Raw genomic sequence first — 18,470 nt, 5'->3', positions numbered from 1 at the left:
GTTACCGAGAATGCCTTCCCTGAGCCCTGTCAACTCCACCTGCCTTCACTGAGGAGGCTGTTATCTCAGTCTGCCAAGTGACTTTTACGTCATACTGAACACAACAAAAACCTTCACAAATGAAAGGTTTGTACAAATTTTACAAATGACAGAGGGGGGAAATATCTACCTTCTTTCCCACATACACCAGCCATGTGCAGCTACTTTTAAATGCTAATTAATTAAAATGAAATAAAAGTCATCTCCTATGTCATATTAACCACATTTGAAGTTCTTGGCAGCTATGTGTGACTAGTGGCTGCTGCACAGTTAGCATAAAGATGGAAGGATGGCTAACTTGGGAATGGTGTTATCACAAGCTGGAGAACACTTGCTACTGCAAGGTTCTTTTTAGGATGGTAACATCATCAGACTCGAATTTTAGAAAAAAACAAAACAAAACAACAACAAACAACCTCTATGACTGCAAAGAAATGACTATGTTGGGGACACAAGCTCCATGAAATGGTAAATGGGGCCACAGCCCGATTCACTCTGAATATGCTTCACTAGCTAAAGCAAGCTGGAATGTCTGCACAGCTTGTTAGTAAGAATAGTGAAACATCTCCGGGCGGGCACATGATCTAAGCTGGATAAGATGGATTCAGCACCTCTAAAGGATCTTCCTGGGGTGCAAGGCTGAGGGCCAGTACAAGCACCTGAGAGCAGCAGGCCCGGGGCAGCTCCTTGGGGGAGACAAGAGAAAAGCCAATAAAAAGGCTATAGAGCATGTGGAAATTGTGTGGAAAGTGTTGGGGGTAGGGGCTAAGCACGTAGCTCAGTTTGCAGAGGACTCACACAATACATACGAAGCCCTAGGTTCATACACCAGCATGGAATAAACTGAGCACGGAGGTGTGTAACCGTAATCTCAGGATCTGGGCGGTGTAGGTAGGAGGATCAGAAGTTTAGTATCACTCTCAGCTATGTAGTTTGAGGCCAGCTTGGGCTACATGAGACTATCTCAAAAAACCAAACCAACCAATGAATGAAAAAGAAACCAGAGTGGGGTGGGGAGGGAGGGAGAAAGAAAGATCATGCGTATATTAGAGAAAGGCAAAGACAGAATGTCCAGTAAGGATGGGAGGAGTGAGAGAAAACTGTGTGTAGCTTCCACTGATCATGTGTTGGACCTCAGTATTTGCTGCCCTTTGTTGGTAGAGGGAAGAATTGGGTATTAAGAACACTATGGCGTCCCATAGGCACCTCTAAGTCAGCATAAGCTTGCTGGCTTTTTGCCCAAGTTTCCCTCCTGTGTTTGACCAAAGTTACCTTAATGAAAGCCAGGAAGGAACCCAGAACATTATCTTTCCTCTTCCTCAGCCACCCAACACACAAAATCTCGAGAGCCTGTCATCTGTGCCCACCATCCCGGAGCCTCCCAGCTTGAATTTAACAATGAGAAGTATTCCACCCCAGTTCTTTCCACCCTGCTGTGCTGCCGTGACCCGTTCAGACTCGACGGGCCTCAGTCCAACAAGAGGAAGGACCTGTTATTATCCCTGTCAGCTGCAAGTTTTCAAATCTATTTTTGCAACTATCTGTCTGAAAATATTAAAGTTTTCTGTTCGTACCAGTGTGAGTTAGAATGGGTAAAAAGTCCACCTTAAATCTTAAACGGAAATGGGATCTTAATCCTAACCCAGAAGAGGCTGAAAACTGGCGAACAGCCCAGGCCGGGGATGGCTTTGGGTACTTGCCAACACTGAGGGCCCTGCAGTTTCTTCCGATAATGTGTTAATTTTTAATTACTATGCTTTTCTGTCTTTCAAAAGAAGACTGAAGAAAAAAACATAATTCCTGTGTTGACTTGGAGGGCTTTTTGCGAAGAATGCAAACCAGCCAGCTGTTTCCTAAAACCTTCACTAATTCTTGCTTTTTTCTTTCTTTTTCTTTCTTTCTTCTTATTCTTGTGTGTGTGTGTGTGTGTGTGGTTTTTGTTTGTTTGTTCATTTGTTTTTTAAGACAGGGTTTCTCTGTGTAGCCTTGGCTGTCCTAGAACTTGCTCTGTAGATCAGGCTGGCCTTGAACTCACAGAGATCTGCCTTCCTACCTCTGCCTCCTGAGTGCTGGGTGTGCACCCAGGTTAAAGGATTAAATGGTCACAAAGAAATACTCAGACCTGATGTGGACCAATGGATTTAACTTGGATATCCTCAACTCAGCACTTCCCACAGGAGGCAGAAAGAGCCTTGGAAAGAATGGTACGAGAGCACCTATAGTTGCAGAGAGAGAGCTGCCTTATGGGAGAAAAATTCTGGGAGCAGAAACAAATCTTGGAAAGTGTGTGTGTGTGTGTGTGTGTGCATATGTGCACATTTGATCATAGCTATGTGCTGGGTAACAACCTCCATCATTTTTATGTCCCAGGACCTTTGCCCTTTCTTTGGCAACAGGGTCTCATTAATTAATCAATCAATTAATTAGTAGATTAATTAATTACCTTTAAGTGCTCCTATTCTTGCCTTGGTGATGCAGATCTCAAGAGCATACCTATCCTACACACCCAGGATGGCAGTAACACAACCTAAGCCCCAGGAATCCTTCCTTGGACTTTCAAATCACAGGGCAGCACAGCACAGCCCTGGAAGCCACAGCTATGGTGTGCTTGGGAGTAGCTGTTTCAATGAGGTGTGTAGGAGCCTTGTTGGCTGCCTATGAGAGAAGGAGGTATGTGACAGGCAGCGTCCTGTGCCGTGATCCATGTACAGTCCAGTTCTCCCTCTCCACTTCTGCCCATGCTCTGTGGGTGTTTATCTTTTAAAGTTAGGTTTGAATGCCTGAAATTTGCTAAGCATTGCGGTATAATGCCTGTAATCCCAGCACAGGCAATAAAATCCCTGAAATACAAGAAGTTTTAACTCACATATCAACCAAATGTGCAAAACAAAAAGTTTCAGCTTGATGGTTTTTGTTACTGTACAAAGTCACATGAAATCTCCATAAACTGTAAGCACTGAAATATTCACAATTAATTAACACTAAAAAAGATTTAAAAGACATTTGAAATAAAATACTAACTTTGTTTTCCATATCTATCTGGGTATAAGTCAACGTAGAATAGGACAAGAACTACACACCAGTGCAAGCCACATCCTGAGCCTTAAGGAAAAAGAAGGCCAGGGAGAAAAGTACATAGTAAAGAGGGAGATAAGTTTTCAGTTTTTCAAACTGTTTTACAATGTTATTCTGATGAATAAAAAAATTGTTTTGAAAGAAACTATTTAGTTGAAGGCAAAGACAAAATTTCTTTTTAGCTGTAGAAATATCCAGAAATTTTCTTTAAAACGTTTATTTATTATGTGATACTGTGCATGTAAGTATACATGTATCCTATGTGCATTTAAGAGCAATTGTGTGTGCAAGTTCACGGGCATGTGCGCATGTGTGTGCCTCTGTATGCATGTGTGCTCTTGAGACAACAGACAAGTGCACCAGGAATTCTCTGTCACTCTACCCATTCCTTTGAGGCACAGTCTCTTCCCTGAATCTGGAGTTTGGTTTTCTGAGCTAGCCTAGAAGCCAGCAAGCTTAACTGACCCTTCTGTCTTCACCCCTCAGTGTTGGGGCTACAGGTATGTGCAGGGCACCTGGCTTGTAAGGGGGTGCTGGGATCCAAGCTCTGGTTCTCACAACTTCATAGCAGGCATGCTTAAGCATTGAGCCATCTCTCCAGCTCACCCATTTGGGGAATATTACAAAAAAGCAAATCCTGTGAGTAGGAACTTCCAGGATTATAATTTCTAGAATCTCACAAGAAAGCCAGAATCTTTTCCACTTAGAAAGTCATCTGCATCTTTTATTTTGGCTAGTATATTATTTTTGACAACTCTAGCCCAAGCCATTCACATATGCATCACCCACTAAAAAAGGTAGTTGAGGCTTCTGCTCGGTTGAAAGAGTGTGTGCCTGGCATACATTAGGCCCTGGTTTTGCTCTCCAGAACCACAAGGCAGGTGTGGCAGCGAAGTCACTCAAAAGGTGGATCAAGGCCATCCCCGATACATGAAACTTTATCTCAAAAAAAGTAAATCGTTTAATTAAAAAAAAAAGGGATGGAAACCAAGTTGTTTAAAATGTTCTCCCTTTTTTTTTTTTTAACTATAGTACACATTTCTTGTCTGATCTTGTCTGTGATTTCTACTTTGTGCTGAGTCCTACAAGACCCTGCTTATTTCTGGAGAGTAGCACCACCCCTCTGAGGCTTTGCGCCTCAGCAGCACGAGTTCATGCTGGGAAGACATGCTGGGCACCTGGCTTTCACTCAAGAGCAAGAACATTAAGTGCTGAGCCTTGGGGAAGTAAACATACTATCTGCAATTTAGACTCCTCAGTTACTGGAGCCATGAAAAGCCACACGTATGGACTATTACTATCCATGTGACATCTCACAATCTCCTGCTGGACATACATGAAATCTCCCAGGATTCTATGTACAGAGTACAACGTCAGGGTGGGGCATCTTGTGCCCAGGTGGCTTTTCTTGAGCTGTGCTTCTCCAAACTGCATACCGCTGTTGGTTGCCATGGATACACTGTGATATCTGCTCTAGGACTGACTAATTTTACACAGATCAAGGTGCCAGCTGAAATGCTGACTTCATAGTAAAGTCTTAATCTGGAAAATATACTCCTGTCTGAACCAGCTCTAAAAACTGACAGATATAACTTTAGGACTGACACCGGTAGCTGGGTCTTGGGTGTAGTACAGCAACTGTAAGGTTTGCCTGTGAACGTGGCTGTGGCTAACAGGGGTGCAGAGTCCCTCCTGTCAATCTTCCCAAGCAATAAACACTGGCAGGAAGACAGTGTCTGCCGGCCTCTTGCACCTACACTCACCCGGGGTCATCTTATCCTGGCACCCCCTAACACTCTGAGCCCTCATGTACAATATGCTATGAGAAGAGCTCAGAACAAGCTAACCCCTACTAATAGGCAATGCTACTAAAGCTAATGTAAGTTTCTAAGCTCCATTCTTCCAATAATCTGCCCTGTCTTCTAGTTTTGAAGCGACAACATCCTCAATGGAGAAGTATAGTTAAATGTTATGGCTTTTAACATATATAAATGTGCTGAGGACAGGGCGGGTCCTCGGGGACATCATTTGTAACCCATTCTCTGTCTTTCTCACCGCGTCTCTTACTCTAATGACCTCTAAAATAATAAAGGCACTATTAAGTCCTCACATTAACCTCACAATGTAGATGTCATCATTGTCCCCATAGGTTAAAGAACTGATGAAACATGTCTAAAGTCAGGCAAGCGCCAGCTCCAAACTGCAGCCTGATTAAAAAACCTGTGCCCCAGCGCCCTGCACCACTGACTACTCGGCTCTGCTTCCTGCTGGAAGTGCCCTAGGGAGGCAATGGGCAGCTCTTACCTGGTCCGGGTCCTGGGTCTCCACACACACACAGAGCTGTCTCACCAGGTCACACTGACTTACTCAGTCTCTAAGTCCTCTTTCTAGAGTAGCCCCGCGGCCCGCTCCTCGGCTTCCTGCTAAGGTTATTCTCCAAATTGGTTTGATGACAAGAAATACCTGGAGAACTTGTTAAACACACAGTCTCCAATCCTATTCTTGGAGATTCTGATTCATTGAGTCTGACATGGTCCCAGAAATGCGTATTTTTAACAAGTGCCCCAGGGGACCCTTCTCTTCTGCAGGTTTGAGAAATGCTACTCTGGGAGTTTGAGCCAATGGGAACAACCACTGTTGCCTTCAGGATCATATGTTGAGTCCAATTATTATTAGGAAGATCCCATTTCTATAGCTGCATTAATCCAGAGTGTTCAGCACATATGGCACAAAGTGGTTCTGGTTTTTTCCGGGGGGGATGGGATGTCATGCTGGGTGAACTGGAATGTCTGTGATTTTTTTTTTCCTCCTTTTCAAGTGATGACTGTTGAAAGAATTCTTTAATGGCTGTGCCCGAGAGGGAGTTTCTGTATTGCTCTGGTCATAGAACAGCTTAAATCAAATAGGAAGTATGCCATTCAATATAATTCTTTTAAGTCTGCCTATGGAAAATTTTGAACAAGAGAAAATTAAATAAAAAAGATAAAGGAGTTTAAAGTTTTCATTCCTCGAAGGACCCTAAAGCAAATTCTTTATATAACTAAGACTGAAGGTCTTGGGGCCTTTTCTGCTTAAGTACCTATGAACCATATACAGAACAAATTAGAATACTTTATAAGAGATTAATCCAGACTGTAATCAGAAGCAGAAATTATCTTTGATATTAAAAATCATATGCAAAATTGTTGAAACTTATGATTATTAAATCGTGCTTAATGTTAGTAAAGATCTCAAACATGCCTGATCTACTCTGACACCGTCTGCTGCCTGTCACAAGGGCACGTCCACTTAGAGCACTAGTCAGAGCTGAACGTCAACAGCTGTATTAGGATCATCACATCAATGGCAGAAAGCTGCCCTGGCTTCGGGGTACAAGGCATACCTACCTCTTGGTGGGAGTGGGCACTCCGGAGGACATGTGGCTAACCACGGTGTCATTCATATTGGTCAGAGGTCGAGGAGGACTGGAAGAAAAGACATTTACATTACATTAGTAATTACCAGGACTGGAGGAGACAAAGAGTTCAGGCAAAAGACCAACTACAGCTCCTGCTAAGTGCAGGGCCTGGTGGTGGAGGATTCAGATAGAGATTCTTTAAGCCGAAATAAATTCAACAAGAAGGGATTCTCTCTTACACACACCACAGCACCATAGAGCTGTGGGATAGTGGGAAGCAACAGATTATAAAAGCATTACTCTGGAGAAGAGTATATTTGCACATCCTGGAATTCCAGTACTCAGAAAGCTGAGTTTCAGGCCAGCCAGGGCCATCATGAGTGGACTATCTCATGATAGTAAAAAAAAAAAAAACTATTTTGAGATGGAACTGTTTGCTCCTACTTTATAGTTTTGGCATAAAATAATATAAATTCATACACTTGCCTACTCTGCCTATTCTTTTGGGGGTGGGGGTGGTTTACTGGGAATTGAACGCAGTGCCTTGCACATATGAGGCAAGTGCCTTACCTCTAAGCTATAATCCCATCCTGACTTTGTTTTCTGAGACACCGTCTCATTATGGAGCTCAGGCTGGCCTCAAAATGGAAATCCTTCCACCTCAGCAGCCTGAATGGCTGAAATATGCCACTAAGCCCAGCTCGTGCCACTTATTTTTCATTAATCTGCTTTTAACTCAGCTTTAAAAATTGTGTGTGTGTGTGTGTGTGTATGCTGTGGGCATGATATCTCTACCGACTGAGCCACCTTTAAGGACAGGTCGCAATACATGCCAGTTTCCTGAGATTCAGTTAGTTACAGCTCATTGTTCTGTTACATTTAATTTGTGAGTGTTTTATTAAAACATTAATTTTTTTTTCTTCCTGAAACAGCTGTCATGTAGTCCAGGCTGGCAACAAACTTGCTAGGTTGCCTAGGATGACTCTGACCTCCTGCCCTTACATGGTAAGTGCTGGGATTACAGAAGTGTGCCTCCACACCAGAATCCCAAGTATTTGATTTTTAAATACTAAATAAAAAAAACAAGACCCTGCTCATCCAGTATTACAAATCTGGCCAGGGGGATCATAGGTCACGTGGGGAACCCATTCCTTCTGCTTTGCTACGTGGACACTGTGACAAACTGCCTTCTTAAATACATCTACACCTAGAGACCGGTGGGGCTCTCGCCGTTGTCACAGAAGCTTCCGTTGGCAATGGGCAGAAAAGAAGGGAAACTCATAACCGGTCACAGTACCGAGAATAAGTGACTGTTCAGTGCCGGCCCCTGAATGGACATCTGTAGAACCCCACCCAAGGGAATATCACGAGAGAGAGAGAGAGAGAGAGAGAGAGAGAGAGAGGATGCACGTAAGAGCCAGCGGATGAGGAAGAGTGCCGAGAAACAGTCTTCTGCACACCTGGACGTGACATGGCTGGGTCACTCACGAAACTACAGCTGTCATTACCTGAACAAGACCGGCACAGAAAGAGGCCTGTCAGCACTTTCTCGTGGGCTTATGAGGTGCTACTGCTATTCTTAACGGCTGTAGGGGATAGAGGTGTCGTTGTCTTCAGCAGTGTGGCCACTGCTAAGCTGTCCTCGTCCCAGTAAGAAAGGCTCGCTTAGCTGCTGCATCCTCCCTGCCTCTGAGAGAGTGGCTGCGTGCAACGGCTTGAGGAAGTTGCCTTAGCACTGCCTGCTGATGACTGTGGTACTTTATGGTTGCGCAGGCTACACCATACATTCATGTAGGGCTCTGGGGAATTAGTTCAGGGAGAGACCGAGGGGCCAAAGGAAAGGAGAGATTGCTCTCTACACACACATGCACCTCTACTTTCTCCTTAAACTAATTCCATTTCTGAGTAGGGAACTTTAAAAAATAAAAAAATAAAAAGATTTATCCATTTACAAAAGGAAATCCAAAATGGAAAGTGAATTGCAAGGGGTAGATATAAGGCAGATTCAGGCCTCTGGATTTCTTTTTGGTGTTTTGTTTTGTTTTGTTTTGTTTGTTTTTAAGGGCAGGATCTCAGCAACAGCCCAAGTTAGGCCCTTGCTTCACCCTTCCAGGTGCTTTGATAAAGGCCTGAGCCACAGTGCTTCACTTGACTCTGCTCGCCAACAGAAATATGCCTTGCCAGGCCAGATCTCAGGTCTATGCTATTCATCTGACTTCCCGTCTCCAGAAAACCTCTGGCCTTCAAGCCTGTTAATGCTAATGGCTGCACTGAGTTATAATCAATTAATCAATTGCTTTAGGTTGACTAATGGTGGAAGAGAATGGGCAGATTGGCTTACTTTTGGTCCTAAATTTATACTATTGCCTCTGGGTCTTTTAAATTAATTGTCCTGCTTGAAACAAGGAGATAATCCCTGTGAAGTAAGAGGAGTAGCTGTTCACACTTGGAGGGCAGCAGACGCATGCCCGTCAGACACAAACAGGCTTCGCTTCCTGGTGTACTATTAACATTCACTTCCAAAAGAATGACACTTCATGCTGCTTTTAGAACTAATGTAGTTATCTGCTTTACTTCAATATTAAAGAAACCACTGCATTCATTTTCTTGTTGACATTCTCAGAAAAAATAAATACAGTAGAAAAAAATTAATTTCTTGAACATGGGTACCTGTGAGGAAAATGTCATGGTCTGTAGCATTGTTTCGTATGATGCCACAAAAGTCTTCCTATCTCTTGGCAGATACCACAGCCAACTATTTATTACCTTTTCACATGCTGAAAAGCCTCTTCCTTCACGTGGAGAGCAGATGCTCATGGTTACACTGTATTCTGGAAACTTCTCATACCCTGCTCCCAAGTCCACATCCTGTCTAGACTCCTACACCTCATAATAAAGAGACAACGTGGCTTTACTGATCAATGAACTTAGCACTTGCAAGCCTCAAGAAGGTCCTCAAAATGGGATCGCCACCAGAGCTGCAGGCCACTGGGAAAGCCAATAGCACTGAAGTATTCTTTCTTTCTTTCTTTCTCTTTCTTTCTTTCTTTCTTTTTTTTTAATTTATTACAATTTATTTACTTTGTATCCCCGCTGCAGCCCCCTCCTTTGACTCATCCCAGTCCTACCCTCCCTCTTCTCCCCCTATGCCCTTTCTCTAGTCCCATGATAGGGAAGGACCTCCTCCCCTTCTATCTGATCCTAGCTTGTCAGGTCTCATCAGGCTGGCTGCATCATCTCCCTCAGTGGCCTAGCAAGGCTGCACCCCTAGGGGGAGGTGATCAGAGAGTTCATGTCGGAGACAGTCCATGTACTCTTACCAGGGAACACACTTGGAAACTGAGCAGCCTATGGGCTTGCTTTGAACAGGGAGTCTAGGTCCTCTCCTTGCATGGTCCTTGGTTGAGTATCAGTCTCTGCAGGATCCCCTGGGCCCAGGTATTTTGGCTCTGTTGTTCTCCTTGTGATGTTCTTGTCCCCTCCAAGTCCTTCCATCTCCCTCTTCTCTCATAAGGATTCTGGCACTCTGCCCAAAGTTTGGCCATGAGTCTCACTATCTCCTTTAATACCCTTGTGGGTAGAGTCTTTCAGAGGTCCTCTGTGGAAGGCTCCTGTCCTGTTCCCTGTCCTCTCCTACTTCCAATGTCTATCCCGTTTGCCCTTCTGAATGAGGATTAAGTATCTTTCCCTAGGGTCCTCCTTGTTGTTTAGCTTCTTTAGGGCTATAGATTTTAGTATGTTTATCCTATATTATAAGCTAATATCCACTTATAAGTGAGTATATGCCATGTATGTCTTTCTGTTTCTGAGTTACCTCACTCTGGATGTTCTTTTCTAGGTCCCACCATTTGTCTGTAAAATTCATGATTTCCTTATTTTTAGTTGCTGAGTAGTATTCCATTGTGTAAATGTACCACAATTTCTGTATCCATTACTCAGTTGAGGGACATCTGGGTTGTTTCCAGATTCTGGCTATTATGAATAGAGCTGCTACGAACATGGTTGAGCAAATGTCCTTATTAGAGCAATAAGACATCTAAAGGAGATCAAAGGGAAGCATTCTTAGAAAATGCCCTTCAGAATGCCTTTTGAAGCTGGGCACAGGCCTGTAATCCTAGCACTCTGAGAGGCAGAATCAGGCAGATCTCTGTGAGTTCAAGGCCAGCCTAGTCTACAAAGCAGATTTTAGTTACAGACATTAAGCTAACAGTCCCACAACTCTCCACCTAGGCAGCCAGCTTCCAGATGCACACTTCTGCATCTTTAACAGATTTTCTGGTTTATTTGCTTCTGTTAATGTGAAAGGGTATCCAAACTCAGATATTTATACTTGCAGAGCAAACACAAGCCTCTGAGTCATCAGCCCAAGCCCCAGCACAAGACTCTTTTCTTTTACTTAGTCATTATCCTCACAAATTTACAAACCTATTTCTTAATCTCACAAGTCGAAATACCATAGTCTAGAAAGAAAACCAGCTATCATTACCGTAAAGAGAACTCTATTGCTGTGGTGAGAAATTAAGATAGGCAGAGCCTAAAGTTCTTCTCATTGCTATGGCTATCATTTGCTCACAAAATGCTATGCTTTTAGGCAATGGTTATGGTAAGTGCGGCTCAGCTATCCACCCTCTTTGAATAGTGCGATGCTTTGCTCTATCTCTACATAAGCTACAAATGACCTACTATTATTCTAGTAGGTTCTATGATAATCTGGTAAAGAAAAAAAAATTTAACAATAAACTAAACCAGACGTGATGGCTCATCCCTTTTTTTTTCTTTTTCTTTTCTTTTGTATTTTATTCTATTCTATTTATTTTATTTTATTTTATTTTAATCACAGGTCATTCACATGTATCCCAGCTGTAGCCCCCTCCCTCTCTCCCTTCCAATATCCCTCCCTCATCTCCTTCCTGCCCTCTTCCAAGTCCACTGATAGGGGAGGTCCTCCTCCCCTTCCATCTGACCCTAGTCTATCAGGTATCTTCAGGACTGGCTGCAATGTCCTTATCTGTGGCCTAGCAAGGCTGCTCCTCCGTGTATCAAAGCAGATGCTGAGACTAATAACCAAACTTTCGGCAGAGTGCAGGGAATCATATGAAAGAAGGGGGAGTTAGTATGACCTAGAGGGGACAGGAGCTCCACAAGGACCAAATACATCAGGGCACAGGGGTCTTCTATGAGACTGTTTCTCCAACAAAAGACCATACATGGATATAACCTAAAGCCCCGGCTTGGATGTAGCCCATGGTAGCTCAGTATCCAAGTGGGTTCTCTAGTATGGGGGACAAGGATTATTTCTGACATGAACTCAGTGACTGGCTCATACCTTTAATCTCAGCATTTGAGAGGCTGTGTAAGAAGAATGTTGTGAATTGATGCCAGCCTGGGTCACAGTAAATTCCAGGACAGCCTATGCTAGAAAGACCTATTCAAAAGGCTAAAACCAAACCAAACCAAACCAACAAATAAACTAAAGTACCCCTTTGAAAGTCACAAGGTTAAAAATAAATTGGGAACTGGAGAGATGGCTCAGCTGTTAAGAGCATATACTGCTCTTGCAGAGAACCTGAGTTCTATTCCCAGTACCCACATGGCAGCTCACACCTGTCTATAATTCCAGCTCCAGGGAATCTGGCACCCTCACACAGACATATATGAAGGCAAAACACCAATACACATGAAACTAAATAAATCTTTGAAAAAAAATCAGTGCCATAATAGAATGTAGCAAAAATATTGTGCATATTCACCATCAGCGAGTTTTCTCTAACTTCCAGGAAATGCATTTTATCAGTCATTCAAGAAGAGTAATCCACAGAAGATGTATATAATTTCCAAATCAACGATTAATCTAAACAGGCTGTAATTAATCTGTTAATCAATCAATGAGTAATTATGTCTCAATTGCTATTTCTAGTGGTTCAACATAACCATTTGTGATTTTTCAGGAAGGAAAGGTTTAGCATATTAATTCTTTTTTTTTTCAAAACTACATTCATTAACTATTTATTTATTTACTTACTGTGTGGAGGTGGGGGGTGTACCCCACAGCACATGTGTGGATATCAGATGACAATTTGCAGTCCTCTCCTTCCATCATGTGGACCCCAGGGATTAAACTCAGTTTGTCAGTTTTGGTGGCAAGTGTCTTTACCTGCTGAGCCACCTTGCCAGCTGCATATTAATTAATTTAGGGAGAGGGTTGGGAAGGGATTTTGAGATAGGGTCTCACTAGGTAGCCTTGACAGGCCTGGACCTTACTATGTAATCCAGGCTAGCCTCATGGAGATCTGCCTGCTTCTGCCTCCCAAGTGCTGGGATTAAAGGCATGTGCTATCCCATATTATTTATATATTTACAATTATGCACTATATCTTGACACATAGATATAGAGGAACCCAGCTCTCTTTCCCTAGCCCAGTGGTTCTCAACCTTCCTAATGCTACAAGCCTTTAATAAAGTGTCTTGTGTTGTGTTGTGTTGCGGTGATCCTCAACCATAAAATTATTTTCAGTGTTACTTCATAACTATGATGTAAATACCTTTTATGCAAGATATCTGATATGTGATCCCTAAGAAAAGGTCATTCAACTGCCAAAGAGGTAGGTCAACAGCCCTCATGTTGAGGAACACTGCTCTAGCTCTAGGAAAGGGTCAAATTATGATATGAAACAATTAGCAAATTAACTGCTTAATAGTATTTCATGTGTGTACGTGATTTGTTTTTGAGACAGAGCCTCACTCTGTGGCCCATGCTGGTCTTAAACCATTAAAAATTGTTATACTTCATGTAATTCCAACTCCTCAGTGTTAGAACTACATGAATGGGCCAACACATCCAATATCATTTATATTGAGAAAGTTTTACAGCTCATCAAATACACAGAAACATAGCATTTTACTTTAAAAACCTTTGCATGATTGATCTCTGTTTTCTTCTTTATTAAACTTAAGAGGAAGTTTATTATTACTTTATAGAAACATATTTTTTCCCCTGAAACAGTCTCCCTATGTAGCTCTGGCTGGCCTGGAACTTATGTAAACCAGATAGCCTTGAACTCATGGAGATACTCCTGCCCATGTCTTCCCAGTGCTGGGTTAAGTGCCACCTCAGCTGCTAAAAATACCAACTTTCCTATTTAAGAAAATGTAGTCCAGCCTGCCGGCTCTTACCTGTAATGCCACCACTCAGGGGACAGAGGTAGGGGAATCAGTTCCAGGCCAGCCAAAACACCCTCTATTCCAAACAACAACAACACACACGTAAAAGAAAATATGTCTCCTCTGTAAGCCCTGCTCAGAGCAGTGAGTACAATGTGTGATGTGATGTCATCCTCTGACCTGTTCACATGGTCACTACTGAAATCAGTTTTTGAAAATAGACACAAATACCCTGTAACTCGCAGTGATTCTACTGGATCGGAAAGATACAGTGGACTGCCCTTTGATAGCGACTTTGAGGACTTCCAGAGCTTCTAGATAATCCAAGATTCTGACATTTTGCCAAAACTAAATACAGCCATCATCAGTCCAGCAGCAAAAACACAAAGGCAAGAAAAAGCTTCTGCCCTCTGCACTCGGTGGCTGACGCTGCTTCTTGGTGTCTTTGGCATTACACAGCTATTGTCTCCAAGGAAACAGAACCATCACATAGTAAAGGATATGTTCTACAGGGTGATTTGCCTCATCGAACATCCTGGGCAAGAGCAGGCAAAAGCCCAGGGTGGACCACCAGAAAGCTCCTTAGGCAGTCAAATGCAGCGCTCTGTGAATTTTTTAAAATGAACATTCTCGTCTGCATCAGAATCCAAGTCTTACTGCAAATCAGTAACCCAGCTGACCCAGTCAATGACTCCATCCCAGCAGGTGCCTCAAAAGTACCCTCTCTGCCCCAGGATCTCCCCTTCCTCATGTCAACTGCTCCCAACGACTAGGTGTGAGAGCAGCCTGCAATCCTGTGTCTGTGGAGCCAGCAAGGTCTGGTTTTCTATTTTTTGTTTTGTTTTGTGTTTTTTTTTTTTTTTTTGGTTTAGGTGGAGTTACGGGAATTCAAAGGTGTAAGGACAGGCCAACAGTACCTGTCTACACCTTTATGGCATCAAGACAGCTCCTCAGAGGGCAGCTGGACCAAAGGGCCAAGCATTGAAAGCTGCTGAGCAGGCTCTGAGAGCACGTGGGACAGAATGATCACACGATGTAAATGTCTCTGATACTTACAGCCATTCAATTGCCCTATTTCGTAGGGTCAATAGCTATTAAAACCCCATTTCTGGTCTCCACCTTGGCTTGCTGCGTCTTACCTGAAAAGTGGTTTGTTGGTATCCGGAGAACCTTGTATTATTATTAATGCTCATCTGATTTTCCCACTAAGTTATTCTCCTATACAGGTCTCTCATCTTATCATCTTTCTTCCCAAGTAAGAATCATCAGTTCTTACAGTATGGCCTCGGCCTCCCAAATACCTCAATTCTCACTACATATTCAACACTCCACTCTACTCAAAGAGGTGCCAAACTTTCTGCCAAAATAAAATGAAAGCAAAACAAAATAATAAAAGGTATATAAGAACTTACAATAAAAACAGAGCAAGTCAAAATGAATTCCAGACTAAGAACCTAAGTACTTAGGAAAGAAGTCCACTCTTTACTTAAATAACAAGCCGACAGATCAGAACTACCACGATATTACTATTAATGCTGACGTGAAAAGTAAAACCTAAAGAATAAAATGGATTCACAGGGCCAAGGAGATAGTGTGTAGAGCTTGAAGTGCACAACCTAACGACCTAAGCTTCATCTCAGTAGCACACATGAAAAGGCTGGCTGCAGTGATGCACGCCTCTGACTCAGCACTCCTTCAACAGAAGGTGGAGACAGGAGAACCATTCTGCTGGGCTGCAGTGTGTGGTGCAGCAGGAACAAGAGAAAGCTTGCCTCAGCAAGGGGGAAGGTGAGTGCACACACACACACACACACACACTGAAAGTCTATACCTCAGAGATATACAGCAAGATATAATGCCAGTGGCTAGCATCTTTCAAGAACACAGGCTCTAATTATACACAGGCGGGGCACAGAATAGAATATAAACAGCAGTGTGAAAGTAATAAATGAGATTAATTTTAGGGGGAAAAGGACAAATATTACTGAGTAACATTATAAATATTACTTGGCGGAGTGGTGGTGGTGCACACCTTTGATCCCAGCACGTGGAAGGCAGATGTGGGCAGATTTCATGAGTTCAAGGCCAAACCACTCTATGCATTGAGCTCCAGGACAGCTAGGGCTATATAGAAAGACCCGGTCTCAAAACAAACAAACAAAAAACCACAAAACCCCAAACACACACACACAGCAAATCAAAAGCAAAGAAAAACAACAACAATCAAAACACCCCTGAAACAAGGTAGCTTTAAAATAGGAGTGCATCACAAAGGAACAGGGCAATGGAAAACAATATTGTGGGGGAACTGGCTCCCTGCTCAAGTGTAGGAACCATGGAGGCGATGGCACTGCAGAGACGTCAGGCAGTGAACCTCTTGGGGCTTGGCCAGCTGGTCTGTATGGAAGGGTGCAGGTTGCCTCTGGATCTACAATAAATCCATCCTTGGCTCATGAAGACACGCCACCCATGCTTCATTGAAGGCTTCAGATGATAACATGTTCCACTGCTCTGTAAAACACCTGACACCTCTGCTCCTAGCTACAAAATTTAAATGAGAAGTTTCTGCTGCACTCTCTCCTAATATCCAGATGCTTTCTTTTTTAGTACTTAACTACAGTTTGCAATTTCACATAACTAGTGCTGTGTTTTACTTATTGACTGCTTTCATTCTAGAGTCTGTTGTAATTCTTTGTGTGGCTTTAGTGCTCTTACACACATGGATGAGGTCAAGGCATAACTTGCCGAGTTGGTTCTCACCTTCCACCCTGAGGGCGCCAGGATTGAATTCAGGTCATCAGCCTTGGAGGCCAAGCACCTTTAGCCACTGAGCCATCCTGCTGACCCAGGAGCCTTAAACCTCAGGAGGGCAGGGTCTACAGGACTTGTTTCACCTCAGTATTTCTTCTAGTCACACTGCAGATGTTAAGACCATGACTGTAATGTGGCAGAAACTCAAGAAACACCTGTTCAGCGGGACAGGGTGGAACACACCTGCAATCCCAGCAGGTGGGAGAGGAAGGATCAAGAAGTTCAAGGTCATTCTTGGCTTCACAGAGCTTTCAAGGCTCTATGTAAAAGCTCAGGCTACAAGAGACTCTGCCTCAAACATCAGCAACCACAAGAAATCTACAAAACAATATCTCATTTCTAGCTGATGTTTTCATGATTCTACTTAACATTCTAACCGACTTCAGACATCTTAGCTGAAACCCTACAGTGCCAACTACGGAAAGGTTCACCTGAACTGAATTTTAATGAGACAAATGTCTAGACAGGGGACTAAAGAAGGGTATTAGACAGGCCATTTGAGAGGGCAAAAATTCCAGAGTGGGAGAAGTCCTGATGATTAAATAAAACCTTCAGAGAATACCTGAATCCTGGAAGCAGCAGCACTGTGCCTATATGCCAAACACAACTGGCCAACTACCCCTGCTGAACCATTCTTGTGGCTGAGTGCAGAGTCACACTCCTGTGTTCTGCGGCTTTTCCTGGAGAAACACACAGAGAACACCTATTCACCCCAGACAGGTGAGCAAAGAAAGGATTCCACACATGTCCAGCTGAACATGAATTTATGGGAATTACTTAGAAAAGCACAGATGACTCTTAGGAAACTGCATTCCGAAAAGCCCTATCCCAGCATGCTCTAGCACTCCCCAAAACTGTCTGCAGCCCGTATAGCATTAGGGAAGTGAGATGGAGTGAGCGGCTAGACTCTCAGGAAAGGACCTGATGGCATCGTTCTCCTCCCAGGGAAGGAAACAGGTCTGATCTTGGGAGGGTCTCATAAAGTAATCACAGCTGCCCTAACTTCAAGATGATAACGGAGTGTCACCCCCAAAAGACAGAGTTCCCACTATACTTCCAGACCTCAGAAGGCTGTGGCAAGAGGATCACGAGTTTGAGATCAGCCTGGGATACACAGTGAGAACCTATCTTAAAAACAAAGAGACAAAAAACACACAGCTGCACCAAACAATCGGATAAGAAAAAAGTAAGAGATCCAGAGTATGAGGAGGTAAAACTACCTCACTTTCAGATGACAGGATCTCACATGCAGAAAACCCTCAAGGACTGACACAAAAGGACTATTAGAGCTGAGCTCAGCACAGCTGCAGGACACGAGATCAATGAACAAAACACCAATTGTATTTCTAAATATTAACAGCAAACAATCTGAAAATAAAAGTTAGAAAACAAATCCATTTACAATAACACCAAAATTAAAAAAAAATACTCCCGATGAACTTAACCAAAGTGTTAAGTCTTGCATTCTTAAAACTATAAACACATCGTAGGAATTAAAGACAATCTAAATAAATGGAAGGATGGCTCTTATCTATGAGTTGAAAAATTCCAATTCCCTGAACTGACCTATGGAAGGGATGCATCCCTGGCCAATGCCATAGCAGTTCTTTTCAGCAGAAGCTAGCAAGCTGATTCCATCAGAAATGCAAGGGATGGAAAAGCTAACACTACATTCCAAAGGGTCAAAGCTGGATGACATATTATCCATTTCAGACTTAAACTAATCTCAAGGAGGCTAGTTTGACTTCTGTTCAAATGTTCACTTTATTTATTTACTTATTTATTTTTCCAAGACAGGGTTTCTCTGTGTAGCCTTGGCTATCTTAGAACTTGCTCTGTAGACCAGGCTGGCCTTGAACTCACAGAGCAACCCCTGCCCAACTACTCCGTTGATTCTTAGCACCAAAAGCACAACAAATGTTCAGCGCTCTCTCTATCTTCCTCCCCCTTGCCCGATCCTCCCTTGTGTCCAGGTCAGAGTTCACAC

The 18,470-nt window shown here is 43.1% G+C and overlaps 1 protein-coding gene across 12 annotated transcripts in view; it reads right to left on the bottom strand.

Moving 5' to 3' along the window:
• Dtnb (dystrobrevin beta) overlaps positions 1-18,470 on the bottom strand; it is a 201,574-nt gene that overhangs the window by 61,946 nt on the left and 121,158 nt on the right. For all 12 annotated transcript variants that reach the window (XR_009584951.1, XR_009584948.1, XR_009584956.1 and 9 more), the window contains exon 10: positions 6,501-6,578. Coding sequence is in view for 3 of the 12 variants with exons in the window: in XM_060365205.1 (XP_060221188.1) it covers positions 6,501-6,578 (78 nt within the window). In the remaining 9 variants the exon portion in view is untranslated. The remainder of the gene's footprint in view (positions 1-6,500; positions 6,579-18,470) is intronic.

Source organism: Meriones unguiculatus, chromosome 1 (genome assembly GCF_030254825.1).
Source record: "Meriones unguiculatus strain TT.TT164.6M chromosome 1, Bangor_MerUng_6.1, whole genome shotgun sequence".
NCBI classification, from domain to species: Eukaryota; Metazoa; Chordata; class Mammalia; order Rodentia; family Muridae; genus Meriones; species Meriones unguiculatus.
Note: the sequence above shows the minus strand (reverse complement) of the source record. Positions and strands in the feature narration are given on the sequence as shown.